Source organism: Raphanus sativus, chromosome 4 (assembly GCF_000801105.2).
Source record: "Raphanus sativus cultivar WK10039 chromosome 4, ASM80110v3, whole genome shotgun sequence".
Lineage (NCBI taxonomy): Eukaryota > Viridiplantae > Streptophyta > Magnoliopsida > Brassicales > Brassicaceae > Raphanus > Raphanus sativus.
The window spans coordinates 15686377-15714019 of record NC_079514.1 but is presented as its reverse complement, the minus strand read 5'-3'; the positions used below and the strand labels follow the sequence as shown (position 1 = coordinate 15714019).

At 33.2% G+C, this 27643-nt stretch overlaps 3 protein-coding genes and 1 long non-coding RNA gene across 8 annotated transcripts; 1 reads left to right on the top strand and 3 right to left on the bottom strand.

Annotated features, from left to right (window-relative positions):
* Positions 1–4446: 4446 nt before the first annotated feature.
* LOC108812284 (ATP-dependent DNA helicase homolog RECG, chloroplastic) lies at positions 4447–9516 on the bottom strand. Its single transcript, XM_018584507.2, is given in 18 exon segments — positions 4447–4763; positions 4862–5434; positions 5523–5606; positions 5701–5859; positions 5951–6094; positions 6172–6324; positions 6418–6489; positions 6559–6792; positions 6861–6950; positions 7045–7126; positions 7323–7486; positions 7714–7945; positions 8092–8204; positions 8287–8784; positions 8852–8990; positions 9079–9130; positions 9133–9148; positions 9256–9516. Coding segments are annotated over 18 exon segments (2943 nt in total). The 5' UTR covers positions 9301–9516; the 3' UTR covers positions 4447–4670.
* Positions 9517–12506: 2990 nt separating this feature from the next.
* Positions 12507–15655, bottom strand: LOC108855114 (mitogen-activated protein kinase 17). Of its 3 annotated transcripts, XM_018628838.2 has the most exons (11): positions 15523–15655; positions 15124–15206; positions 14553–14976; positions 14293–14420; positions 14046–14105; positions 13817–13966; positions 13532–13687; positions 13318–13455; positions 13138–13217; positions 12939–13046; positions 12507–12861 (listed from the first exon to the last, which is right to left on the bottom strand). In XM_018628838.2, the coding sequence occupies exons 3-11, from the start codon at positions 14956–14958 to the stop codon at positions 12618–12620; spliced, it is 1470 nt and encodes a 489-aa protein (XP_018484340.2). In that variant the 5' UTR covers positions 14959–14976; positions 15124–15206; positions 15523–15655; the 3' UTR covers positions 12507–12617. The 3 variants fall into 3 exon arrangements, with proteins under 3 accessions (XP_018484340.2, XP_056865573.1, XP_056865574.1); XM_057009593.1 differs by lacking the exon at positions 15523–15655 and having other exon boundaries at positions 15124–15456; XM_057009594.1 differs by lacking the exon at positions 15523–15655 and having other exon boundaries at positions 15180–15427.
* Positions 15656–16378: 723 nt separating this feature from the next.
* LOC108812287 (uncharacterized) lies at positions 16379–17620 on the bottom strand. Of its 3 annotated transcripts, XR_001943465.2 has the most exons (4): positions 17335–17620; positions 17096–17258; positions 16957–17016; positions 16379–16866 (listed from the first exon to the last, which is right to left on the bottom strand). It is a non-coding gene; the product is annotated as an uncharacterized LOC108812287 (long non-coding RNA). The 3 variants fall into 3 exon arrangements; XR_008945363.1 differs by having other exon boundaries at positions 16379–17016; positions 17335–17619; XR_001943466.2 differs by lacking the exon at positions 16957–17016 and having other exon boundaries at positions 17335–17616.
* Positions 17621–21822: 4202 nt separating this feature from the next.
* Positions 21823–22308, top strand: LOC108808815 (uncharacterized). The gene has a single exon (XM_018580914.1). It carries the CDS (start codon positions 21823–21825, stop codon positions 22306–22308), a length of 486 nt encoding a protein of 161 aa, XP_018436416.1.
* The last annotated feature ends 5335 nt before the right edge of the window (positions 22309–27643 follow it).

The following is a 27643-nucleotide window of genomic DNA, read 5'->3' as shown; positions in this document are numbered from 1 at the left end:
GTTTTGTATTTTACGGACATCTGATTTTTCAATTTATTTGCTTTACAAAAGACGTATATTTGGTTTTCTGGATATCTATAATTGTTTTTGATATTTACGAATATTCACAGATATTTATGGATACTTAATCCACTTTGTTCAATACAACTAAATCTAGAAAAACAATACCAATTTATTTTTTAGAAATATCTTTACATAGTTAAAATATAAAGTAAAAAACTAATGAAACAATTTGTTTTATAAAATCTTCAAATTAATAATTTTACTTATAAAACAAATGTTTTTAGAAAAATTGTAGTTTTGTATAAAGATTTTATGTTCTTTTTAATTTTATATTTTTATAAGTAACTTTTAAAATAAAATTTAAGAAATTATATGTTAAATAATAATTATATAATATTGTACATTTAAAACTATATATATAATCGTAGATATACATCCATTTGTCTGATAGTCGGAGCAGATCGGGAAGTCGTCTCTAAATTTTTTAGTATTTGTGATTTTTTTCGCTTTTAACGGATATTGATTTTTATTATTTACTTCCTTAAAAATTTACGAATATCCGGATTTTCGGATCAGATTGAAACAAATAACAGATTGAATCAAATTTAACGGATAAAACACCCGGTCCTATTGTTAACTTTTTTTTTTCTCAATGGCTCCTGCAGATACTAAAATAATGATAAGTTATAAACATCTTTTGTATGCATGTTCTTTCAACGATTCACATTCATTTTACTTTACTTAAATATGAATTATGATTTTGCAAATTATTAAAATATATATTATAATTCTACGTTTATTGTCAAGCATGTAAAATGATGTGAACATATAAGTTCTACATGATAAATTTGTTGAATTTAATAGCCCTACGTGCTACTTCAAGATAACTAAAAAGGAGTGTATACATATATATAACATATATGATAACATGCATGCTGGACCAGTATACTTTTTGTGGTGCATTCTAGGTCACTTGCATGAGTCATATATTTGTTTTGTTGCATATAATAAAATAAGCCACTTAAGCTTTTCGCCAAAATAAAATAAAATAAGCCACTGAGATTGATCATACTCATTTCTTCAACTGACAACTTAATCATTTGGTTGTGTGCACGATTATATTAGTATATATCCAGATTTCGTGATTATGATAATCTTATAGTAGCATTTGTGTTGGGTCCGATTTCGTCCGGAACAATTTATTTATTCATGTTTCACTTTATTACTAAATGTAAAAGCATCATTATCGGCTAGAAACTCACATAAATCTTTTTATTTTTTTTTAATATTTCAAAGTACAGTATTTATAAAAAGATATTTATTAATGTGATATATTTCTTGTGTGGCAAAAATGGAGAAATAGTTTTTCAAAAATTTGTTGAAGTCTCTCGTATAGAGACATTTTTTTTTTACTTTTCTAATTAAAAATAAAACAATTGACACAAAAAACACCATGTCTAGAAAATAAGATGTTTTATGGTGTGGTTTGATCTAAAAGGATTTCTACTGGGTTTTCAGGTAAATCTAGACTAATTTATCACGATTGCTTTGCTTCTTTCTCCGTGCAGGAAAGAGATTGATACATGCCTCCTAAAGCTTGTTTTCCAAGCAACAATTCATAGTGTCTAGCGGGAGAAAAATAACAGGTTCCACCATTGCAACCCTCTCAGCTCATTCCAAATGGTCCGATTCATTAATAAGACCATTAAAAATAAAATCTCTCTTCTCTTCGTTACCGGAAACCAATCTTCTACAGCAACATGATGATGGCTTGAAAAGACTGCTTCTAAGTAATTAGTTCTCTGTTTCTTATCAAAAATTAGTGTTCAATTTCTAAAAGCATAAATTTCAGTGGTTTGTATTTTTTTCTTTATTGGTAATCAATTTAAAATTTCAGTAAATAAAAAGAAAATAAGGTGTAACTTAAAGAACAATTAATTATAACACAAAAAACTAATGCAATTAAAGGTAGTGGTGGATTGCAATGACGTTAGAATCCGAAGACTAACTCTTATATATTGAACGTTTTAACAAAAAAAAAACTCATACTGAACGAGTTTATATCCTGAAAAAGCTCTGGTCGATTTTCTTTGTATATATTTCATGCTCTTCTAATTTCAAGGTCGATTGTTTGGCCCGTTATGTGCGTTTATCTGCACTTTTTGTTTTCTTTCGTAAACAGTGTTGCCCTAGCTTGGTGACACACTGCAAGTTATATGTTGACAAAACTAAAAAAAACTGATGACAAATATGTGAACAGCATACCAAATAAGTTCAAAACAGAAACAACAAAAATAAATTGATATCGATTATATATTCATTGTTTTTAGGTAGATATAAAAAAGTATATTTGTTATCTTTGATGAGTCGCAATCCAACATTTTCAATTCTTTTCTAATGTCCTAAGTTCACTTAAAATTTTATGCATTTGTTATTCACATAAAAAATCCGTGCTCTATATACAACTAAAATTTTCGCTTAAAATTGTGATGCCTTAAGCTATCGATTCATTTGCCTATGTTGTGGACGGGTCCTCTGAGCATGATGATTTGCGTTCATTACGTTTAGAAACAAACAAAAAAATAAAGGCAATCTGTTAATATCAGACCACATTTACGTAGTCACGACCACCATTTTCTTTGTGCGTTAATCGCACACATTTACAATCATTCTCTAGTAATTTTATTGAAAACATCTGTACATATGAACATGACGCATAATAAAGCAATACTGGAATTTGGTTAACGGCTTTACACACAATACCGTAGTAAGTGACCACTGACCACTCCTCTTTCAAGATTCAATGGTTGCAAGTATCAATATGGAGTATGTTAATTTAAACCTTCAATTATTACAGTCATGGAAGATATATTATAGAAAATGAAAACGGAGATCGATCCCTAATTTGCACAAACAGCTTTTGTAGCTTCCGATGAGAGAAAATCATTCGTCTCGGGACGTACACAGATTCATCTTCCGACATCACTATCTTCTAAAGTCAACAAAGTTTTGTCTTGTCTCATAATCATTGTCTTCTACTCTTTGGATCCAAACACACATTTCATTTTACTTTCAGTTCGCACACAAAAGACAATCATCAGTAACATTAATTCAGATACATTATGAATAATACTCTATATGTTCCATAATATTTGTTATTTTAGAAAAATGGTGTTTCAAAATGTAGGTGCTTTGATATTTTTGTATTTACTTTAATTTTGTTGAAATTATTCAACAAATTATACCATTTTTATGATTTAATAAATTATTTTTATTTATATATACTTTTGTTTTTTTTTTTTCACGGAAATTTATATATACTTTTGTTAAACGTAATTTTTGGTAGTTTTAGACAACATCTGAAATAGAAAGAATAAGAAATTGTTTAATTTTTGTGAACAAAGCAAGGGTTATAAAGCCGTCATAGATGTGTGAAAGCTTTTGGTCTTGTAGTGTTCAAATCAAACATGAGAATTGTCTTACCATGATCATCGTTATTAACCCCACCACCCATGCTAATTCATCATAAACAAATATGCACTATATATCATGATGCAAAAAATCCCATAACTCATCATGGAAAATAATGCCGACTTACACCAATTATAGCTCATACACCAAAAAATGTTAATATATACTCTCTCTGTTTCAAAATAATATATATTTTAGAATTTTCATAATTTTTAATAAAATATATTAATATTAATTATAAATACATAGTTTTCTATAATTTTATATTTACTATTTTTTAAAACTAATAAGATTTTATAAAACGAAATTAATGTTTAAAAACTTTGCAAATTTTTATTATTAATTAACAAAAATTGTTTTGAAAAGATAAAAAGACATGTAATTTTTTGAAACAATTTTTTTTATCTATAATATATATCTTTTCAAAAAGGGAAGGAGTATGGTTCTATCTGAAATGATGATCTATTATTGATAATGTTTGGTTCCCGAAAACATGTTTGATATTCTTTGAAAATGATCAATTCGATCTAAGATCTTGTTGCAGAGAAGCTAAGTGATTAAAAGATGGACATGTTTGCTGCTAGTGACAAAGAAGACGCAGAATGATGAAGCACACACCGATTTGCGCACAACAAGTGTCCATGAGAAGTGAAACAACTTACCAACACTTCCAACTTTCAATATGGAAGAGAAGCTTTTTTGTTGGAACAAAAGACAAGGGAGACAAGGGGGTTAGTGGATCCCACTCTTTGATGATTGGGTAGGAAACATTTTGTGGGTCCCCACTTGTCTCTTTGTCCCCCTCCCCATTGGTTGCAACCCCAAAAACTCCTGTCGGTTCCCCCTCTCACCATTCCTATTACCACTTTTCTACAATAACTCACACTCCACAAAACTCTCCAAAAACTTTTATAGATCCCATTAGTTTTCAAGTCCTATTAAAAGATGAGATCACAATACTCTACAAGGCACTAACTCCAAGTATCCTTCTTTTAGAACGCAATATTTAAAGCGTAGATGACACCAAACATGCTCGATCTCTACTATGGCCATACAAGGATAGTCTCGACCCCAAAAGACTATAATACAAATAACGTGTTGTGTCGTGTCGTAGTACCGAGATACTAAAAAGGAAACTGACATACCAAGTAGTATGTACTAGGAAAAGGGTATGTACATTGGCCTGGTGCAAACATTTAGTCCCCTAGAAGACAAAGTGGCTGTCTCATGCTAAGCTCAGCTTTCAGCGCTGGAAACTTCTCCAGGTCGTGAGAATCTCCTAGAACTTTCTGTGGAAACAGAGCATCAAAGGCAAAATATGATTCCAGATAACAGAGAAGTTTTTTTCCTAAAATGACAGTAACGGTGAGAATGAATGTTTTTTTACCAAAGCGGCTATGTGGGCTTCCTGCAACATATTGCCGTCCATTTCTAGCCTAGCGACCGGGAACTCTGGTAAGTGACCAGACTGTTTCTTCCCAAGCAAGTCACCAGGTCCACGTAGTAGAAGGTCTATGTTTGCTAAGTAAAACCCATCCGACGATTTCCCCAACATGTTCAACCGTTTTAGGCTATTAGAAGTTGACCCGATTAGCAAGCATTTTGATTTCCTGGTTCCACGGCCAACACGTCCTCGGAGTTGGTGTAACTGAGCGATCCCAAATCTTTCAGCGTTCATGACAACCATCATTGAAGCGTCTGGAACATCAACGCCTATCTCTATCACTTGTGTGGAGAGTAGTATCTGTGTCTCTCCGCTTCTGAATTTTCTTAGAGCCTCTTCTTTGTCGTCACTCTTCATCCTTCCGTGTAACAGTCCGCAGCTGTAGTTTGGGAACTTCTGGGATATTACTTCCAGATCAGCAGAGGCAGCACGGAGCTGTGGCAGTTGCTCTGATTGTTCAATGACAGGATACACAAGATATACTCTCCCTCCAGACTCCAGGTCTTTCAGCATCATCTAACAATTGAAAGATTAATAGGTTTAGATATTGTTGAAATTTTAAAAATCAAAAGCAAAGTCTTGAATGTATGTTGGGAGCCATTACCGAGTAGACTTCCTTGAAGCCAGTCTCACTTCCCTCGAAAATGTGCGTCTCAACTGGTATTCTCCCAACTGGCATGTCAGTAATCTGAAGAAACAAAGAGAAGACGTTTTAAATACATTGAACAAGTGCGTTTCTTCTACCTGATGAATTGAACTAAAAATGGAAACGGTTCACGTACTTGAGTCAAAGAAATATCTCCGTATAAAGCTAAGGCAAGTGATCTCGGGATTGGGGTGGCTGACATTGCCAGAACATGTGGAGCCATGTTGAGATCAGCTTTGGTAGTATCATTAGAGTCAGATGAGCCAGTTTTTGATACAACAGATGCACCATATAACTGTGGCAATCACGCAACAGTAAACTGGTATCAATTATATGCCTTGAGCCGATCATATGATATATTTCAACAAGAATCATTAAAGCCTGACCTTGCTGTTGAATTTTCCTCTTTGGATTACACCAAACCGTTGTTGCTCGTCAACAATGGCAATACGTAATGCAGAGTACTCTATCTTTTCAGCTATCAGGCTGTGAGTTCCAATTATAATCGATATAGCTCCACTTTGAAGATCCTGTCATCAGTTTCCAGCTATAAGGAAGGCAAACTGTATAGTATTATAAAGCGACTTGTTAGCTGCACATGACTAACCTGACGAATCATTCGTGATTGTTTTGTAGGGGTTGAACCTGTGAGCAAGCCAATGGTTGGCTTGGATGATACACCCTCCATTTTCTCCAGCAGATCACGCAACTGTTCGTAGTGTTGGATGGCAAGTAACTCTGTGGGGGCCATGAAAGCTGCCTGGCATATGGGAAAAGGGTAAACATGCCAACAACGAGTCAATGCCGCATCTAATTAAGAAGATTTGATCGTAAAGAGAGTTCGTTTACCAACCTGGTAACCAGATGCTACGACCTCCATGCACGCCAAGAAAGCGACTACTGTTTTTCCACATCCAACATCTCCCTGAAAAGGAAGCTGATCTATTAAGAAACTTCCATTTTGTTAAAAAAAAAAAAGAAGAAGAAGAAGTACCTGCAAAAGCCGATTCATTGGAATAGGACGCTTAAGATCCCATATGATTTCTGAGGCAGCACTAAGCTGACTAGGAGTAAGGGAATATGGTAGAGTCTTCACAAAACTCTTGCTGAGAGTGGACCAATCTTCTATATAAACTGAATTGAGCACTGGATTTTTGAACTTTTCCAGCAATACATCTTTCTCTAGTTTTGTGCCAAGACCTTGAAGCATTTGGTATAACCGTGCCAACTGTTTGAAAACAGGATTCAATCTTTTCTTTTTTACCAACAAAAGTTATGATTAAGATTGTTGCCTACCTGTAGGTAAAAGAACTCGTCGAATATAAGCCTTTTGCGAGCTAAATCAGCCTCATCTAAATTCTTGGGCTCGTGAATACCAATATAGGCCTTCATTTAAGTGAAATGAAGAGCAATTAAGGAGGACACCGTGGATTAAACAAGTTAATCAAAGAGCATGTCTAAACAGAGGAACAAGACTCACATCATGGAGAGATGGTAGGCCAAAAATTGTAGTGATTTCCTTAGGAAGCGGATCCATATTGGTAGGGAGAATCCGCAGAGCCCTAAGAGATAAAAAGTGGGTGAGATGTGATAATATGCCAAGAGCAATCATTATACTCATGCAAGTGTTGAAACATAGAATGATCATGTTCAAAATCTAAGCAATTCCTTAACATGGCATTTCAAAACTATTGTCTCAACTGAAAAGTTAACATCCATCACCAGTGAAGATATGGAATAGAGAAGAGAAACAAAAACCTGGAGATGACATCGCTAAGGAACTTTGCGGATAAGCCTCCTTTTGCCGGGTAAATAGGATATGGTCTCACCTGAGCTGAAAGAGATGACTCGTCTTCATCTCTGAGTACATCAATATTGTATTCCTTCATTTCAAAATGATTCTCCGCACGCAACGCCTTCACCTAGTTTATCAACATATTCTTGAATCAGCAACTCGCCAAAGACTTTCATCCACGTAACTCATTCTTAAATGGTCTTCTATCGTGCTAAATCAAACCCAAGCTTCAAATATTTTACCTAAGGGAGAGAGCTAAAGACTTATGCAGCAGTATATCAAACAAGTATACTACGTAAGCAAAGGTATAACAAGTTCATAGAAAGCAAAATTTAGGGGAACCAAAGGACCAACCTTCCCGCTAACGCATACAAAGTCCCCAGGTCTATGTTTCTCTTGTATACTATTGAGAAATGGTTGCCACGTAAAGCGAGCACCGCGAAAAAATCTCTTCAGATGCAGATAGAATGTTTTTCCTACTTTATCATCATCATTAGCATTACAACTCAGAGTGTGGTCTCTTCCTGTGACTTTACAGCTGACAATAACCTCAAGAAATGAAAACGATGAGCTAGCTCTGACTGCCCTGCACACATTTGAATTGGCTAGAGTTCATATTACAATTAAAATCGTAGATGCAGCTTAACACTCACTAATACTGGTAACAGAATCGATTTGTTGACAAAGTTCTTTACTGAAAATGTTTGATATGAATTGCAGAATGATACTCACTTGGAAGACACGATTTTGCCAACAAATATCAAGTACTGTCCATCCTCAATATCAAGATGGGCGTTCTGCAAATCTACATAGGTTCGAGGAAAATGATGCAATAGTTTCCTCATCTGCATTCAAAGAGTTTTTCAAAAATGAGCCTTGCCTCAAGAAAAAATATTCTTTTTGGTTTCCATGTATCAAAACACCTACCGTGTGAAAGCCACAAGTGTCTAGCTGATAACTCTGCCTCTTACTTAACCCAGGCATAGAACCTATAGTACAACTAAGGAAAAGCTGAGCGGAAGAATCTTCTTCTTCTTCTTCTTCAGGGGTTGTTTCAGCTTCAGATGTGGCAGTATGGACCGTAAAAGAAGAGCCATCAGATATTTCTTCTCCGAGACTCTTGGAAGAATCATCATTAATCAGAGGAGGCTCTGGACAGAAGGAAGACAATGTTCCGGAAAGACTGTCTGGATCAAGCCATCCTACAGGCATGGGAGTGGGAAGGAAACCGTTTTCATTTGGCGTCTTGAGAAAACTTCTATTTGTCTCTTCGAAAGATTTGGTGCTGCTGTATAACTCCACAGGACGAGAATAGCCAAGAGAGATAGCAGGGAACCTCTTACAAGCGGATTCAAGCTCTTCCTTAACTTGCTTATCAGATTTCTGATCAAACACATCATCATCATACTCCATCAAAGCTGCAACCTGTCTTGTAAGAGTAATGAGTCAGTCACACAACTGTTTGAGAAATGCATACAAAGTGAATTATTACCTTGCTTATTAACTTGGATTGAGTTTCGAGCCTAGAGTTTGCACACTTGTCAACTTGTTCGAGAAGATTGTCAGGAAAACTATGCTTCGATCGATAGGTTATCTTCCACACTTTGGAGGAGAAGAAGAGATTACTAAACCTAACACAAAACCAGCTTTGATTGATCAAACAACACAAACAAGAAACAAGCAGAGGAAGTGATAGAATAGCATCACAAGAAAAGGTACCTCATTTTAGACCAGTTTCTTCTCTGAGCTTGGATTACAATCACACTTCTCATCTTCTACTCGCAAAACACTGAGAAAAAAAAATTCAGAAGAAGACATCAAAAGACCGAACAGCAACCAAATGAACATGTTTTGTGCGAAGAGAAGCAGAATCGTAAAAAGCAGGTGAGTGAGTACCATGCCACAGGGAGGTTGCACCAAGGATAGAGTCACTGCCGCCATTAGATTTCACAACATGGCTTGTCTGAAGAAACCTTTCTGAAAAAGGGGTTTCCGATGATTCTTGTAGACAAAATCGAAATGAAGAGAAACGAATTGGGAGAGTGTCTTAAGAGATTCTAAGTCACTGAGCACGAATCGAGTTCAAGTTCGGGTCTTGCTGAGGTTTTGAGAGACCGATGGACTTGAGGTCTATTGAATTTTAATTTTCAGTAAATACAAAAAAAAATCTACACTTTTATATTAATGGATTTAGAATAGATCTTTAATAAAATTTTGAGACGTTTTATGTGAATTAAAAGAGTTGATACAATTGTACTGTAACATTTTAGGATCCCATCTAAAATGAGTCTTTGACTGACCTCTTTAGCTAAAAAACGAGCTTGATTGTTTTCAGTTTTTGAAATGGTTTCTGGCTTTTGTTTTTGAAAAACAACTTTTTTTGCCAATCAAGATTTTGGAAAAACAACTTTCCTATACTTTAGGGAAACCAGATTTTTAACCCTTTCACCAATTTACACATAGAAACCAAAATCCACATTTTTATGTTTCTCCTATTGACAGTACGTACCCTTTCTTTATTTATTTTATTTTCTATTAACAAATTATTTATTTTCATAAACAAAATCACTTCAGCCAATTTATAAGGGAACAAAAACTCACCAAATATAGCAAAGTTTACGAAAACTGTTAGTTATAAGTATTACATATTTATTACACTGGAATTTAATTTTGTATTATGATACAGATATTAAGTTTTATTTTATAATATGTTAATTACATAAATTTTATACAGTTTTCCAAACATATTAAAATATATTTGAATTTTATTTAGTATGTTTAAATAATAAACTAACTGTAATTGTGTACTATTTAATATGTGTAGAATTAAATATAACTTTGAAAATATAACTATTAAATATATTCTACAATATTTGTATTATAGATTTTTTTTAAAAATAACTAATTATTTTTTTCAAAAATAATTATGATTTATGTATTGTCTTTTTTTAACTGCAATGATTATGAATTGTCATATAGATATATATGAATTGTGGTTCATTTTGTTAGTTTGTATTAATTTTTTGTTTAAAATAACTTATTAAATAAATATATATTTTAGTGGTAATATTTTGTATTATTTGTTTTTTCATAGTAAGTATTTTTTGTGAATAATAATAATTAGAAATAATAATTAAATATAGTGAAATTATAAACTAAAAGATCACCAGTCAAGTTTTCTAAAATCTAAAAAGTACAAAAAAATCAAAAACCAAAATTTGAAAATTAATATTTATTAATTTTTAAACAAAAAACAAAAAACCAAAAACTAAAAACTAAATCCCCATTCAATGTTTTTCTAAAAACTAAATCTACTACAAAATCAAAAACCAAAAACTAAAATTCAAAATCATTTTATAATTATTTTATTAATACATACATTATTTATTAAAATACTATAATGATAATATTTTCATTTGAATTTTTTGTGTGTATTATAATTCTACAAAATTTAATATTAATAAATAAATTTAAAAAATCATTCAATATTCTCTAATCAATTAGATAAATTAAGATTTTTATTCGTTTAATATTTAATTATATATTTCATTTTTTTAATTTTGAATTTTATTAAAAGACTTTTTCAGATAACAACACAGTGTATATATATAATATATATATATATATATATATATATATATATATATATAAATTATCTTTTATTTTAATTTTAAAATTTTTTAAACATATTTTGGATAATTTTCACTATTATTAATATTAGTTTCAATCACTTATCTAATAAAAATAATTTTATTTTTTTGACTAATATATACATATATATATATATACACTATTCTCTAAGAGTACAAACAATATTAACCGTTTAAGGTTTAGCGAAAAATTATTTCGTAAAGAAAAGTATAGATTCCACAAAATAGTTTAAATTCACAGTAGATAAAATTCATATTTTTTTCTATTTTTATTAACTGTATATTTAAAAATCACAAGTTCGCTCAATTTTAAATTCATGCTTCAATAACACTTTTTTTTCAATAACACTCTTAAGTCTTAAATTGAAAACACATACTTAGTCAATATTTCCTTAACACAGTTTGAAATTGTTTATGTCCAGAAAATTTAAGATGCAATAAACAAATAGGGTTGACAAAACAAAGCAAGAAATCAAAAAAAATTCATGAAAATTTTCAAAAAAATAAATCATATTTGGTTGGTACCATTTTCAGAAGATCATTCTGGTACTTCTTTGTAAGTTGTTCACCCATATTCGGTTTGTGCTCGAACCGACAATCACATAAACAGATTAATAGATAGATCATAAGGTTCTAAAGAGAGGCAAAATATATATATATATGAATTCAAGTTCCAAGAGAAACCATTACACACAACATGACCAGATGAACAACAAAGAGGAAGGAGAGAGAGTTCAAGTGAAAACAACATACAACAACGCAGAACAATCAATGGTTTGCTGCAGGGCCGTCTTTTAGCACGTGCAAGTGGAACGGTTGAACATAGTCCAAAATTTTAGAGGGTTTTTAAATTTTTTTAAGTAATATTTATAAATTATAAATTTAAAGGCATATATTTATAAAATATAAGATTTACTATATTTGAATTTAATTTTCATAGTTATAAGCAATAGATATAAATTATAATTCCTTATTTTGTTTCTATAACCAACTAAAAATGCAATAAATTAAAAAAAATGCAATAAATTAGGAAGTTTATCACTTATATATTTTGGAAAGTAAAAAATAGTTGTTGATGTGTGTTTGAATATCTAATTGTAGTATAGAAAGTCAATAGTTTAATTTGATTATGTTTAGGAAAAAATTGTCAATTAGTGATTATAGATAGAAAGAAAATATTTTTCACCATTTTTTAAGAAAAAAATAGCAAACACAAAGCAAAAAAATCTAGCCTACAACTTTTGCAGACAAGAAAAGAAGAGTGCCTTGTTTTTTTGTTTAACTAGTATCTAGATTTTGTTACTCTATTATATTTATAGATTATAATTTCTAATTTAAATATAATAAACATAATAAAAAACTGAAAACTAAAAAATGGCTATAAAAGTGATCAAATTTGATGATAATTTTGCATTAAAATCCAGAAAACAGTGTTATTTAGATATAAAATAATTAAATTGATATATTTATTTTATATTATAATGATATTTTATAAAAAAGTCTAAATTATTTCAGATTATTATTAAATTTTTTTGTCCAAGTTTGAGACGGCACTGGTTTGCTGCTAAACAACTTGAGAATCATTTTTTTCTTCTCTCTTTTTTTTGATTAAGACACTGCGGAGGAGACGCCGACACATCTGGAAGCACAAATACTATCACTCCTCACTAGACAGGCTGACCGTTTAACCGGAGTTGCTGCTGCTTTGTCTGCTTGTGCTGTCTTCTTTGATGATAACCCAGTCTCTGTGTTTGGACTCTGTGGCGGTGTAAACACCACTGACGCGGAAGACGGTTGGGCGTGGGCGTGAACCGAATCACCACCCTCGTCCTCTGACGAGCACACCCGTTCTCTGGAGCAAACCAAAGAATGGGTTATATAGCCTTCTTCGCTTCAACAGTTTCAAGAAGTAAGTAACTTGTAACTAACCTTGGAAGTGAAGTGTATTTCCTCTGGACTGGTGGGGAGTTACGTTCCTCTTCATTATCCTCGTGTTCTTCGAGTCTTGCAAACTCTTGTTTGAACTGGTCAACTCCGCTGAAATGTCAAAATCGATTCACAGTAATCAGACAAAAAGTTTCTTATTCTACCAAACAAACCATGTTTTTACTCGAAAATTAGGCCAAACCTCGGGTACATAAAATGAGAGTTGATGTTCTCTTCTCCTTGTAGATACTCTTGCAACATCTGTGGATGGTACTCCAAAATCTGTTTCATATCCACAAGATAGAACTAATCACTTCAAGAGATTCATTCCTACAACTCTAATCCCATCTTAACCTATCTCTAAGCATATGTTTTTACTTACCTCTCTGTACATGAGCTCCCTCACATCATCCCGAGTCAACTTCCTCCTTTCAAACTCAAACTCGAGCTTCGAGATAGGTTGCCTCGAAGGTTCGTAGTCCACATTTGCCAATCCTTGAAAATATGGATCAGCCAATGCCTAAAGAAAGAAGCAAACCAAAAGCATCAAGAATCATGAAAATGAATGAAAAAAGTTCAGCTTTGGCTCTTCTTACCTCTTCAGCAGAGGGACGGTCCTTTGGGTCAAAAGCAACTAAACGCTGAAGCAACTTCAGCGCCACCGGATCGATATTGGGGAACTTATGAGTGAAAGGAACAGGCTCCTTTCTCCTCATGTTACTCAAATACTTTCTAGCCTTCTCATTCCGAATCTACATTTCCATTACAAACAGACAGCCTCATGACACACAATACTTTAAAAAAAAAACTTGCAACCAATGCAAGTTTATCTGGGAGAGAGAAGCCTCTTGTATTGCGAGTTAGCTTTAAACAAAACAAACCCTGGAGAGAGTTACAGGCGACGGAGTTCCAAGCAGATCCGTGACGAGTTCAAGCTGGTGCACCACGTTTTTGCCAGGAAACAAGGGCTTCCCGGTTAGCATCTCTGCAAATATGCAGCCAACGCTCCACATGTCAATCGCTGGCGTGTACTGCACAGACATACCAATTCCATTAGCTCACATTTTAAGCATAAGGCCACCTTATATGGAAAGAGAACAAGAATTTTACGTTGGAATAGAAGGAACCACAGAGCTCTGGAGCACGGTACCATCTTGTTGCAACATAGTCCTTGCAAAAGAACATGACAAGATCCGTTACTTAGCAGAAGTACTTAAATCATTTGTAGTCAACTGCATAAAGACATGCATACCTCTCTGTTGCAGAATAATAAACTAACTAATTATTAAGCATTCACAAACTCTCTGCATACTAAATGAATGAACAAGTAACTATAAAAAGATATGGATATACATACAGTCCAGAAAACGGCAGAAGGGGAATCAGTGAAGGAGACACGAGCAAGTCCCAAATCACAGATCTTGATTTTGCAATCAGCATTAGCGAGGATGTTCTTAGGCTTCAGATCTCTATGGAAAACATGCGCTATACACACAAAACAAGGAGCCAAAAAGATGATAAGAACACTGTCATCTAGCTCAATACATATAGATGAAACTCTTAAAAGATGTATAAACACAACAGGTTAGAGAGAGAAGGGAAGCCAAGAAACCTTACCTGAGTGCATGAATTTTAAGCCACGAAGAAGTTGGTACAAGAAGAATTGATGATGCTGAGGAGTGAGGTCGTCATTTACCTTTAAGACATGGTGAAGATCCGACTCCATCAACTCAAAAACAACATAGATGTCTTTGAACTCCTTCCGACAAGGAGGCAGCATGATATGTTTGATCTCCACGATATCAGGATGCTTCAGAAGCCTGAGCAGCTTGATCTCCCTGAGTATCCGTATGGCGTCGGAGACGTGTTCAAAGACATTGGTCATCTTCTTGATAGCCACTTTGCCACCAGTGTGAGGACATTCGGCAGAGGCAACAACACCGTAGCTTCCTTTTCCGACAACTTCTTGGATCTGGTATTGGCTTGCTTCACCATACTCTGTGAAAAACTCTTTCTCCAACATGATTTGATTCTTTTTTTACTGTTTCAAGAAAAAAAACAAAAAACACATAAAGGATTGTACTTTCTTTATCCCTAAAGCTTTTCATCAAAAGCACAAGGAAGAACCCTAAGATATAACAAAAAAGAAATAGAAATGAAAGAGAGGAAAAAGGCAAAAAGGTCAGACCTTTAGATGAATGAATCTTTGGAATGAAAAAGAGTAATTCACAAGAAGAAGCTTGCCTGCAAGGAGGAAGATTTGATGGATGTCTGCAATTCAAAGAGGAAGCCACACGCAATTATTTATATAAATAAATGAATTGCTTTAAAGACAACCACCAGCTCATTGTTGCTTTCGTGATTACTCCATTTTAACACACACCTTTTTCAATATAATGAACAAGATTATCAATTTTTATAAACGTGTTTTTTCTCTCTTTAAATTACTGTAAAAGGAAAAAAGTTTCACAGCAAAAGGATCAAGGTTAGATAATAAAACCTATAAAAAACAATCGTGAAACAGAGAATCAATATATATCATTTTACAAAAGAAAACAAACAAGGGAATAAAAATGCGAGCCCATACCTTATCTTATCTTTGATCCCCCAATTTCTCGGAATAATTCAAGACATGTGAACGAGCGAGCTAGCGAGAGAGAGAGAGAGAAGATAAGATATTTATATTGTAGTAATGGAAGTCACGGCCCGCCGCCGATCTGTCTTTTTTCATTATTTCTTACCTAACCTATGTAACGACGCCGTTTGCAGAGGTCCCGAGGAAGTCTCTTCCCTTGTTCAGCGCTTCCAACTTTCTCCCACCATTGTTGACCATCTTTGAAATGGCGTCGTTTCTAGACGGTGCTTAATACGGAACTAACGATGACGTTTTGATTGCTGGTTCTGACCTTTTATTACTCTATTGGGCCTTAATCCAACGTTTGTCATAGTCAACTTTCATGTCGCAGCTTAATTATAGTTCTGTTCTTTTTTTTTTAAAAAAAATTTTCCTTATATAAAGAGTGAGTTTCAGTTTAAGACACTTTGTTCACTTTTTTTGACATGCTAAGACACAATCTGCTTGTGACACACATTATGGATGAGGGAGAAGAAATTATGGACGAAAAAATTATTCCTTCCTTTAGCCAAACTAAGTCACATGATAGATCCACGTGATTAAAATCTTGTCGGTTTGTTTCGATAGATATATAGAGTTTTTATGTTTGGTTAATAGAAAAGTTATATTAGTTGTATAAGTTTTATTAGTTTATTATAGTTTTTTAAAAACATAAACTTTTTTAATACTACTTTATCAATCCCCTCTATTTCTGTATATTATTATTTTAACATATTAAAAAAATAAATAAAGAAATTTGATATCATAAATTATATTTTTTTTCTCTACATTTTAAGATCCATTTTCCTATATTTTTGCAATCTGAATATGAAAAAAACACAAACACAATAAATTAGTACATGTCCATGTCCGCATTTTGCATACAAATTTATTAAGTAATGAAAACGCATAGCTTACAGTAACTTGATCCAGCCATGTTTACGGTGACACAGATATACATTGACGACGAAATATACAAAATCAAACAACAACAAAGTTATAAACTATGTGGACATGGACAACAAAGTTGACCAAAAACACTAAAACGCTGCCATCCATACTTTTATCAAGTTTTATCTATAGTAGTTATGACATAGAGTAATGAAATGCAAGACCAAATGAAAGTATATAGACCATGCTTTGCAGTCTGGATAGGAGTTGTTGAGCTGCATCATCCATGGACTCTTAATCGGTGGGAACAAGATTGATGTTGAGGACGTTGTTGTTGTGGACACACTCTTGATGTGGTCATGTAGTCAAAATATTTTTCTGCATCATCCATGCTGTGGTTATGTCAAGTTTGGCCCTAAAAGCCATCTAGTCATGTAATCAAAATATCGATTCAGAACACTTATTGTGGGAGACCAAAAATAAATAAATAAAAAAGTGTTTTAGTTAAAGCCAAACCCTTTTACTTCTCAGATCTCTGATAGAAAGAAGAAGTGTTCAACTTTTAAATCTCAGATTCTGATATGAAAAAGGAAGGTGATGTTGGAATCTATAAATGTCAAAATTGACTCTTTGTAGAAAAAGAAATGAAGCTAACCTTCACAGCACGAGAGCTTGTCGTTGTCGCGTCCTCTCCACACCGGAACTCAGAGTCGTCCTCTCCACAACAGAGCTCGCCGTCAAGTCGTCCTCTCCACACCGGAGCTCTCGGATCTGATTGTCATCTCTTCCGTCCACAAGATCTCAGAGATTCGATTTAACTGGAAAAACATACAAAATTAGGGATTTCAAAAACTCTTGAAAGTCAAAAAGAATTAATGAATTCAAATTAGAAACCTCTGATGTCAATTTGCGGTGAAGAAGGATGACTATTGAGATTCCCTTTCTTTTTCGACTTCAATTTCGCCATGGTTTCTTGACGCTGAACGAGATTAAGGGGTAGAGGATGAATAAGGATCGTTGCAATTAGGGTTTGAGAAAATATGAAAGTGATTTCAAATATTTGTATATATTTCTTTCATAGAGATGTGTGTTCAGTTGTTCAAAAAAAAAAAAGATGTGTGTTCAATTGGACAGATTGTTGTTTTAGTTAGGAAATGTTTAGTTACGAGAAAGGAGAGATGTTGAGGAGAAACAAAATTAGGGGTATAAAAGACAATCAACACATAGAAAGTGCATCTCCAGCAACATGTGTTTGATTAAGTAAACTGAAAGTGGGAAAGTGTCTTAGAGGATAAAAAATTCTTATATAAATATAATACGTGGAGGCGATTCTCGACGTTTGACTTCCACTTCGCAAGGCGATTCTCGACGTTTCTTTTGAAGATTAATCCTCTCATCGATTTGATTTCTAAATCAAATTTCAACAATATGCAAGCTCATGAATCAAGCAAAAACCCACATCGAAGTGACTATCAATACAAGAATTCAAAAAAAGGAGAATTGGAAGACTTCCCAAACTCTGAAGATTATATTAGATTTGATGGAGATTAAAGATGAGATCTCTACGCTGGAAACTCAAAATCAGAGAGTCACAGGAAGTCAAGTTGTGGTGGAGAATCAGAGCAACATAGCTGGTAAAGCCGAGGATAATGAATCGTTCTCGATGATTCCAGAGTGGGTCCCACTGATTGCAGTAGAGAAATATGTTCTTCGGAAGATGAGCTTTAACTCAGTTAAAGAACCCTGGAACATAAAGAAGCATGTTAAAATCCCTGAATTATCCTCAGTATTTCAGACTGTCTCTTTCTTTGCTCTTGATTCTTTTATAGAAGCAAGGAAGCAATCTCAATATGTAGTCGCTCTGAAAGAAGAAGTATTTCAGATACGATCAGTTATTCAGCATGGTTTGGTGGTTATCCATAAACCACCACAGTCGCTATGAAGATTTTACATTGGAATTGTCAAGGATCGGGAAGCTCTTTGACAATTCCGCATCTTAAGGATATCAGGAAGACACATCATCCTGATATTATGCTTCTCGTGGAAACAAAAAAAATGTATATAATGTAGTGAAAAACTTAGCTAAGGACCTAGGTTATAACAACTCTTTTGTAGTGCCAGCTAGGGGTAGTAGTGGAGGGGCTGCTTTCTTTTGGAACGATAGGGTTAAGATTCACTTTTTGGATAACCCTAATCTTTATTGTACAAATATGACTGTCGAAGATGAATCCAATATCTTTTGGTTGTCGTATGTTTATGGAAATCCAATTCGGAAATTTAGACAACTTCAGTGGCAATAGTTAATGGCTTCTGAGCTTGGGGTTTTTTTTTCAGAATAAACCAAGACTGATGATGGGAGACTACAATGATATCAAAAGCACTACAGAGAAACTAGGAGGAGTGAAGAGATCAGTCTCTTCCTTAAATCTTTTTACCCAGATGTTATCAGTTCTTGGTCTTCAAGATCTCAAAACGTTTGGGGGAAAATACACCTGGATGGGAAAACGATCAAAATATACTATCATGTCTAGAATAGATAGAGCAGTAGCGAATTGTAACTGGACTGAGATGTATCCTTTTACTACTGTCTCTCTTTTACCTTGGATAGGATCAAACCATAGGCCTATACTTTTAAATACAGAAATAATAATTGGAAGAGATCTAATCTTTTCAGATATGATAGTAGATGGAGGCTATACCCTGAATTGAAACAGGTGATTAAAGATGTTTGGAGTCAGGATTGCTCTCGAATACCACATGCTAACCTCTATCAGATTCTCTCCAGATGTTGCAGGGCAATATCACATTGGAGAAGTAAAATCAACACCAACTCAGCGAATATCATAAACCAATTAAAGACGGATATTCAAAAAGCTTATGAAGCTCCGTATGTTGACTACTCTCTATTAGAATCTCTAAAAATTCAGCTTCAGCTGCAATATAGGTTGGAAGAGGAATTCTGGAGAAATAAGAGTAGGGTTCTTTGGTTGCAGGCAGGTGATAAAAATACCAAGTATCTTCATGCTAAAACCAAACAGAGGAGGCAGCGTAACAGAATCCTTCATATAGAAGATGATCAAGGACGCTCCTACTCTAAAGCTAAGGACATCAAATCTCATATTATTAAATATTTTAAGTCCTTATATAAGAGTAATGGAGTTAACATCAGCCTTCATCTTCTTAATGGTATCCCTAAATCAGTTACGGAAGAAATCAACAGAAGCCTCACAAGGGCAGTGTCTGAAGAAGAAATCAAGAGTGCCTTGTTTGCGATGAACCCGGACAAGGCCCCTGGTCCAGACGGGATGACGGCTGGCTTCTACCGTCAACACTGGGAAACAATAAAAACAGGTGTCATCTCTTATGTCAAACTTTTCTTTGAGCACAGCTTTCTGGACGCTAGGCTAAATCGCACCCATATTTGCTTAATTCCCAAGATAGATCAGCCAGCATCCATTAAGGACTATAGACCCATTAGCCTAGCTAACGTAGCTTATAAATTAATATCAAATATTTTGGCTGGGAGATTGAAGCCTTGGCTGCATAGTGTAATATCTGAAAATCAATCTGCTTTCATCCCTGACCGAGTAATCACAGATAATGTGTTGATAGCTCATGAATTAATGCATTCCCTCCACACCAAGAATCTAAAGAACAAGTTCATGGCCCTGAAACTTGACATAGCAAAGGCTTTCGATAAAGTTGAATGGCAATTTCTTGACGCAGTTATGATGAAGATGGGATTTTGTCAAATATGGAGGGAGTGGATAATGATGTGCATAAGTACGGTCACCTACAGCGTCCTAATCAATGGTGAACCAACAGCAGAAATCAAACCAAAAAGAGGATTGCGACAAAGTGACCCAATTTCACCTTACCTCTATCTAATCTGTACATAAGGCTTGTCTAGATTAATTAAGAATGAGTATTCTGCATAATAAGATACATGGTTTTAAAGCTTCGCGAAGTGGCCCAGCAATATCTCATCTTTTCTTTGCAGATGACTCGCTTGTATTCTGTAAGGCCATGACAGAGGAAGCAAAGAACTTAAATCAGATTCTTCAAGACTATAAACAAGCTTCTGGACAGGAAGTAAACTTTTCTAAGTCTGCTATCACGTTTGCCAAAGGTACACCATCTACAACCCAACAAGATATTATGAAGGAATTGAATATTTTAAAGTTAGGTGGTTTTGGCAAATACCTAGGCCTTCCTGAGCATATTGGCAGAAATAAAAAAGAGGTTTTTGAGTACATTATTCAACGGATAAAAAATAAATTAGATAGTTGGTATTCCAAGCTTTTGTCTCCTGCTGGCAAAGAAGTATTACTTAAGGCAGTTATTACAGCTATCCCGACGTACACCATGTCATGTTTCATTTTACCAAAGACTCTTTTGCAGGAAATAACTAAGGCGATGAGACATTTTTGGTGGCCATCCTGCAAAGATAAACACAAGATTCCATGGATAGCTTGGGATAAAATCACAGAATCTCGGAAGGATGGTGGTTTGGGAATACGTGACATGCTAGCATTCCACAAATCACTTGTAGCAAAACAAGCTTGGCGCCTGATGACTTGCCCATCTTCTCTTCTTGCTCGAGTGTATAAAGCAAAATACTACAGGAAGACAGAATTTATGGAGGCAAGAAGCTACCAAACATCTAGCTATGCATGGAGAAGCATACTGCAAGCACAACCCCTCCTGCAAAAAGGAATCTGCTGGATCGTAGGAGATGGTAGTCAGGTGAAATTTTGGAGTGACAAATGGATTCCTAGCAAAGATTACATTACTCCAATAAATCCACAACTTCCTGTTAATAATAACTTATTGGTCCGAGACCTCTTCATACCAGGTACAAGAGTATGGGACATCGTTAAGCTAAGAGCTATGGTCTGTGAAGAGGATGTTAAACTCATAACAGGAGTAAAGCCAAGTGTTTCTCAAAACCATGATTGGATGCGGTGGATCTACAGCAAGTAGGGTGTTTACACTGTGAAATTGGGATACCATGTACAACATCAAATGGATAAAAATGCTGAACATGACAATCAGGTTAATCCTTCTCCATCAACTATACTTAGAAATAACTTAGCAACTAAGATCTGGAAGCTTAGTATTCCACCTAAGATTAGAATTTTCTGGTGGAAGATTCTTCATAATGGTTTACCAGTTGCTGAGAATTTATGTAGAAGAGGAATTAAGATACATTTAGGTTGTCAGTTATGTGGAGAAAAAATAGAAAGTCATGGTCATCTCCTCTTCCAATGCCGAGTCTCAAGAGAAATTTGGTCTCTGGCAGGAGTAAATCTTCATATTGATCAGTCGGATAATATTTTCAACATTATACAAGAACTCCTAGAATTGAATGTAAGAGACCAGATGGACAATCTCCCCTTGTTTCTTGGATGGAGAATATGGAAAATGAGAAACAAGCTCTTATTTGAGAATAAAAGAGATCACATTGTTTCTGTCATCAACTCAGCTTGCTTGGATCAGAAGATGTGGATGGAGGCGATAAGTACTCACAATAGTAAAGAAGACCAAGCTATTCAAAGCTCCAGACCTAAATCCATCCAAGACGTCTTGCTAGCAGACACCACAGATTACTGTCTTGTAGATGCTTCTTGGATATCGCCAACAGAAATGTGTGGCATTGGGTGGTCCTTATTCAGCAAAGAAGGCACTCTCCGTATTCAAGGAAGCTCTGCAGTCAGCCCTACAAACTCTCCATTGATAGCAGAGACCACCACACTCTTATCTGCAATTCAACAACTGATCAGGCTGTCGTACAAGAAGGTTCACTTGATAGGAGATTGTGAAATACTCATGAAGCTTGCAAAAAATGCAGTCTTCAAATCAAGGTAAAAAGTTCGACATAAATGAGAGTACACCTATACTTTGGGACATTTGCGAGCTTTCAAAAAACAGAGATTTCACTTTCTCTTATGTTAGTAGAAATTGTACTCATCGTGTAGATCAACTTGCTAAGAAAGCCAGGATAAATCATCAAAATTATGTAATATCCTGGGTTTCTTTCTAAACTTCTTGTAACCAATATCAATGGAAAAGAAGTTGACAAAAAAAAAAGAATCACAACTGGCAGACAAAAGATAAAAATTATAAACCAATTATACTTTAAGACATAAATATTTTAAAAACAATATATAGTCAATTTAAGTGAGAATGTGGATTGTGGAACTAACACTAAACAACTGACCAACAAAAAAAATACATTTTTGAAAAACTAAAATTTATCGGTTGTGATTCGGAATTAAACTCTTAGCGATTTATTCTGTGAACCATATCAGAAACGCAAAAAACGTTATCTTCTACTGCTATCAAAACCCATCTATGTTATCTATATTATTAAAAAAAAATTAAAGTTGAAGTACATGATTGGATTGTTTGGAAACAAAGATAGTAGAATAAATGAGATATGTTTGGAATTTGGAAACATAAATATTACATTAAATGAAATATGTTTGGCAACATGGATAGTAGAAATGTGTACTTTTTTTCTATTTACACATTTAGCTATTGTATTTTCAATAAATTAATAACAAATGAGAATTGTTTAGAAACATGAATAACATATTTAATACTTCTTTTTATTTCAACATTTAGCAATTGTTTTTACAATAAATTAAACAACCTTCTTTCTATATTTCTTTTTGTTTACAATTCTATCACTATATTTACAATTTTTTTTATTTACAATTCTTTACGGTGAAAATAAAAACATAAACTGAAATATAAATAGTATATTATATAAAACAATTTTTAAAAACAATATTATTATCTTATTTATTTTAGTCAAATATAAAAATTTTAAGAGTTCTATTTTCAAAAAAAATATCATAAAATTAATAATAATTCGTAGAAAACTAATGCAAAAGATTAAAATTTTGAAACATGAATAAAAGTATATCAGTTTTAAAATATACAAAATGGACTAATCTAATTACCTAAAAACATTGTTTTGTCTAAAATAATCATAAAATAAAATTTAAATTTTATAAACATATTTCAAATCAAAATAATAATTTAAAGTTGATTTATATCAAAAATTGATTTAAAATATGCATATATTCAAAATTTTATTTTTACTAAAATATTTTCCAATAACCATTATTAAAAAATGTTTTCAATATATATAAGAAAAATATAACAAAAAGATTAATGTCATATACCAACTCAAATTATGGTTTTTATATTTCAAATTAAACTTTAAAAATATAATATATGTGATTATTTATAAGATTGTACATATAAAATACTATTAATTATATGATTATTTAAATGATGGACAAATACAATTAATTATATGATGACATATATATGATACATAATAGTGACTAGGGTTGGGCGTTCAGGTATCCATTCCTGTTCGTTTTGGATCTGTTTGGGTTTCGGGTTTCTAGGGTCAAAGATTTCAGCCTCATTTATATATTTCTAAATTTCAGTTCGAATTATGATTAGAGCTGGGCGTTCAGGTATCCATTCGGATTCGTTTCAGATCTGTTTGAGTTTTGGGTTTCCGGGGTCAAAGATTTCAGCCCCATTCAGATATTTCTAAATTTTAGTTCGAATTATATTCGGATCTTTGCGGGTTCGGATAACCCATTTAAATTATTTTTCAAAAATTCATTATATATTTTGAATTTCTTAAAATCTATAAATAAAATAATATATTGTATATAAATCTGAATAACATATGTCAGAATACCTAAACTTAACATATAAATTGGTTTGGTTTAAATTTTGGATCAAAAATCATAATTATTTTAAATATTTTTGGTGTTTTGAGTGTATTTCCACTATGTTAGATATTTATATTTGACTATTTTTTTTATATATTTTCAAGTATTTAAACCAACTTAAAAGTATCATATACATTTTGGATGTTTTTATATACATTAGAACTAAAAATAATTAATATATATATATATAAGTATATAAATCTTTGCCGGATATATTTTGATATCCAAAATACTTCGGTTCGAATTGGTTATGGTTCGGTTGTCTAAATATCAAAATTTTGAATACTAAAAAATATTTAATCAATTTTGGTTCGGGTTTGGTATTACTCTTTCGGATCGTGATCGGTTCGGTTCTTCAGATCTGAATTTTTTATCCAGCTTTGATATTGACATGAAAAATAAATAGCAATATATTTTTGAAATATACACCCGCACAGGCGTGCGGGTATTTCTTGTAGTATATCAATCAAGAAATTCAAAACTACAATTTAAGGATGCTAAAGGTTTATAGATTCAATTCTAGAACTCCATTTTAATAAGCTAGTAATCCATCTTTCACATGCAATTACTAATCAGATGCCTAATTCATTGTTCCGGCTCTCGCACGCAAACAAAGAGGTGAGCATCGAGCGATGCTATGGCCTGAGCGTCGATCGATACTTCCTCAAACAAGCATTAACGACCTAATCAATTATGTTCAACTAGATTCCTAGACCAACTATTGTATGCGCCTAGGTATCTAATCCAATAGGATTTTGGTTCCGTTAATCAATTACACTTTTGTGCCTCTCAATTATACTATGATTCTAGGTTCCAGCAATTAGTCACACTGTCGTGCTATTCCAACTACTCTAGATTCTAGTATTAAAAATCATCCTGGTGTAGAGATCTATAAATAACCTAGCAATCCTAATTGATTATCTGTTTGACACTAGCTCATGAAATCCCTAAACCTAACAAGAGAATTACTCAGACATGGAAGCTATAACATAAATCATAGTGTGAATAATTATAGAATATAAATCAATGATAAAACCAATGGAGTTCCAATCAATCTATGAAGTAGAATTGATCTTCTCTCCAAAACCTAAGAGAAAACAATAGAATAGAATAATAGAAAGCGTAGCCGTCAACAATGGCTTAGAGGTTACATAAATAGGATTTCTGGTCGTTCAAAGGTATTTTGGTAACTTTGTGATGGATCATGGGCTTCAATCGGTCATAAAATATTAATGCTCGGCTCACATTCTGACATCCATATCGATCGATGTGCAGTATGCTGCATTGATCGATATACACTGCTCTTCTCGACAGCTTCCTCTCGAGAGGTAGACTTACCACTCTTAAGTAAAACGGGCATAACTTCTGCTACAGGTTGCTGATTGACCTCAAACAGGTGGCATTGGAAAGCTAACTCAAATATATATCTTGTGTCAAAATATGAGAGAAATATAACGGTGAAAAGGTCTTCATCCACAGCTAAAAATCTGATACGTCTGTGCAGTTCTGCACTCAAAAAGACACCAAAATCACAAATTTCCTCCAAATCGTCCACGAACCTGTAAATACTCTAAATAGACTCCAATAAATAATAAATATATTCTAAAACACTCATGTACCATAGGTAAAGTGGATAAAATCTATGGTATATCATTACTGACCAGAAAGTGTTTTTTTTTTAAAATCAAATAACACTGAATCCATCTAACCCATAATGACGATTCAGAACACAATCTCCATATAAGCTTCAAGCTATGCACTGTGTTGATTTCCTTTAATGGTCTAAGCCCCAATCCTCCTTTATTTTTTGGAAGGCACACATCCTTCCAACTTACTTTCGCTTTGTATTCTTGAGATCAGGATCTGACCATAAGAAATCTAAGCATAACGTTTCAATCTATTTTAAGCAGCTACTAGGAAATTTGAAAGCTGCCATCCATAAATTAGCTAGGCTCGTTATAACTGATCTGATAAGCTGTAACCGACCTGCATGTGATAGAAACCTCCTAATGCAAGAACTCATTATCTTCATGATTTTTTTTACAAATGGCATATAGTCTGAGACAAATCATTCTCCCAGTCCATGAACTCATTATCTTCCTGATTTTTTTCTTAAACTCATTCTCCCAGTCCAAGAACTCATATCTCATTGCTTATGCACACAAATCACATCTCTTTCAATTTTTCTTTAAATTTATTTAAAAAATCAAGATTTTGACTCCAAGCTTTATAAGGTTCATAGAAACATTGAAGCTCATGATTCGTGGTCATTAAAAAGTTGGTAGATTTTGTAATGAATTTCTGGGTGCTTGGAGAAGTTAAAGAACTCATCTCACAGATTCAAGGTATGAAATCGTTTTTTTTCCAGACATATTCGCGAAGACTTTCAGATAACTTCGTTAGATGTGTTCTTCACCGAGAAGATTTCCCTATAAGTCTTCTAACTTTCCTTTTGTTAACAAAAACAAAACAAAAATCCCGGAGAACGCTTTTCGAAAAACTTCTCGGATAAACATGTTAGTTTTACAATTGTTTTGTCATAAATTTTACTTTTTATAGAAGACTTCTTGAGAAATCTGCGTGGGTTACTTTTTCAATTGAAAAATAATAGTAAAATATTTAATATTAATGAGAAGACTTCTTGAGAAGTCTTCTCAAATTTTATTAGTGGGTTACCTTATTTTTTTACCAAAAAAGATATAGACGGTAAATTAGATATCTATTTTTGGTAAAATATTAGCGGGTCTAATGCATTATTATACCAAATAAGTAAAACAGAATCTGGAATTATGCAAAATTACATCTTTTTATCTAAATTAAAATAGGTAAATAGCTTAAATTAGATATATCGTATCATATATGATACATTTGACTTCTTATATATACATATATTTTCTTGTTTCTTTTTTGTTCTTTACACACAACAAATTTTCTTGTAAAAAACATAATCAATTCATTCATATTACTAAAGATGAAAAAATCACTTATATTTTCATTTAATGTTTTAACTCTCCTCATCATTCTTGTACTAGGTTTGTGTCCATTACTTTGTAATATATATTACATTTATTCTTAAAAGAAAAAAAATTAGAATGTCTTTATTTTCGTTTTCTCTGCAATGTATTACTTGATATTTAATAAGCTAAGTTGTTGCAGGCATTTGGTTATTGTACATTTACACTATGAAATTGCATAATATCTAAACGTCTAAAATTATATACAGTAGTTTGGTGATAAATCTATGCAACTGATATCCAAAAAGTATTATGTCTAGATATATGGTTTTAATATATTACGAAGAATTGTTTTTAATCCAAATTGATTCAACAAACACCTTTTCTTCAATACTTCAAATTCATGTTTCCTGAGTAAATAAATATGCAAATCTATAGTTTTTGTTTAAGAAATAAAGTTGATGTATCATTTTACAAGGAAATTTG

Bases quoted from the DNA above. Each gene is read 5' to 3' on its own strand.
- LOC108855114 (XM_018628838.2), bottom strand. From the start codon at position 14,958: ATGTTGGAGAAAGAGTTTTTCACAGAGTATGGTGAAGCAAGCCAATAC. The intron at 14,106-14,292 runs GTATGTATATCC...TTCTTTTGCAAG, and splicing joins CTTCTGCCGTTTTCTGGACT to GACTATGTTGCAACAAGATG. The intron at 12,862-12,938 runs GTTAGTTACAAG...GGTTTGCTCCAG, and splicing joins AAATACACTTCACTTCCAAG to AGAACGGGTGTGCTCGTCAG.
- LOC108808815 (XM_018580914.1), top strand. From the start codon at position 21,823: ATGGACAATCTCCCCTTGTTTCTTGGATGGAGAATATGGAAAATGAGA.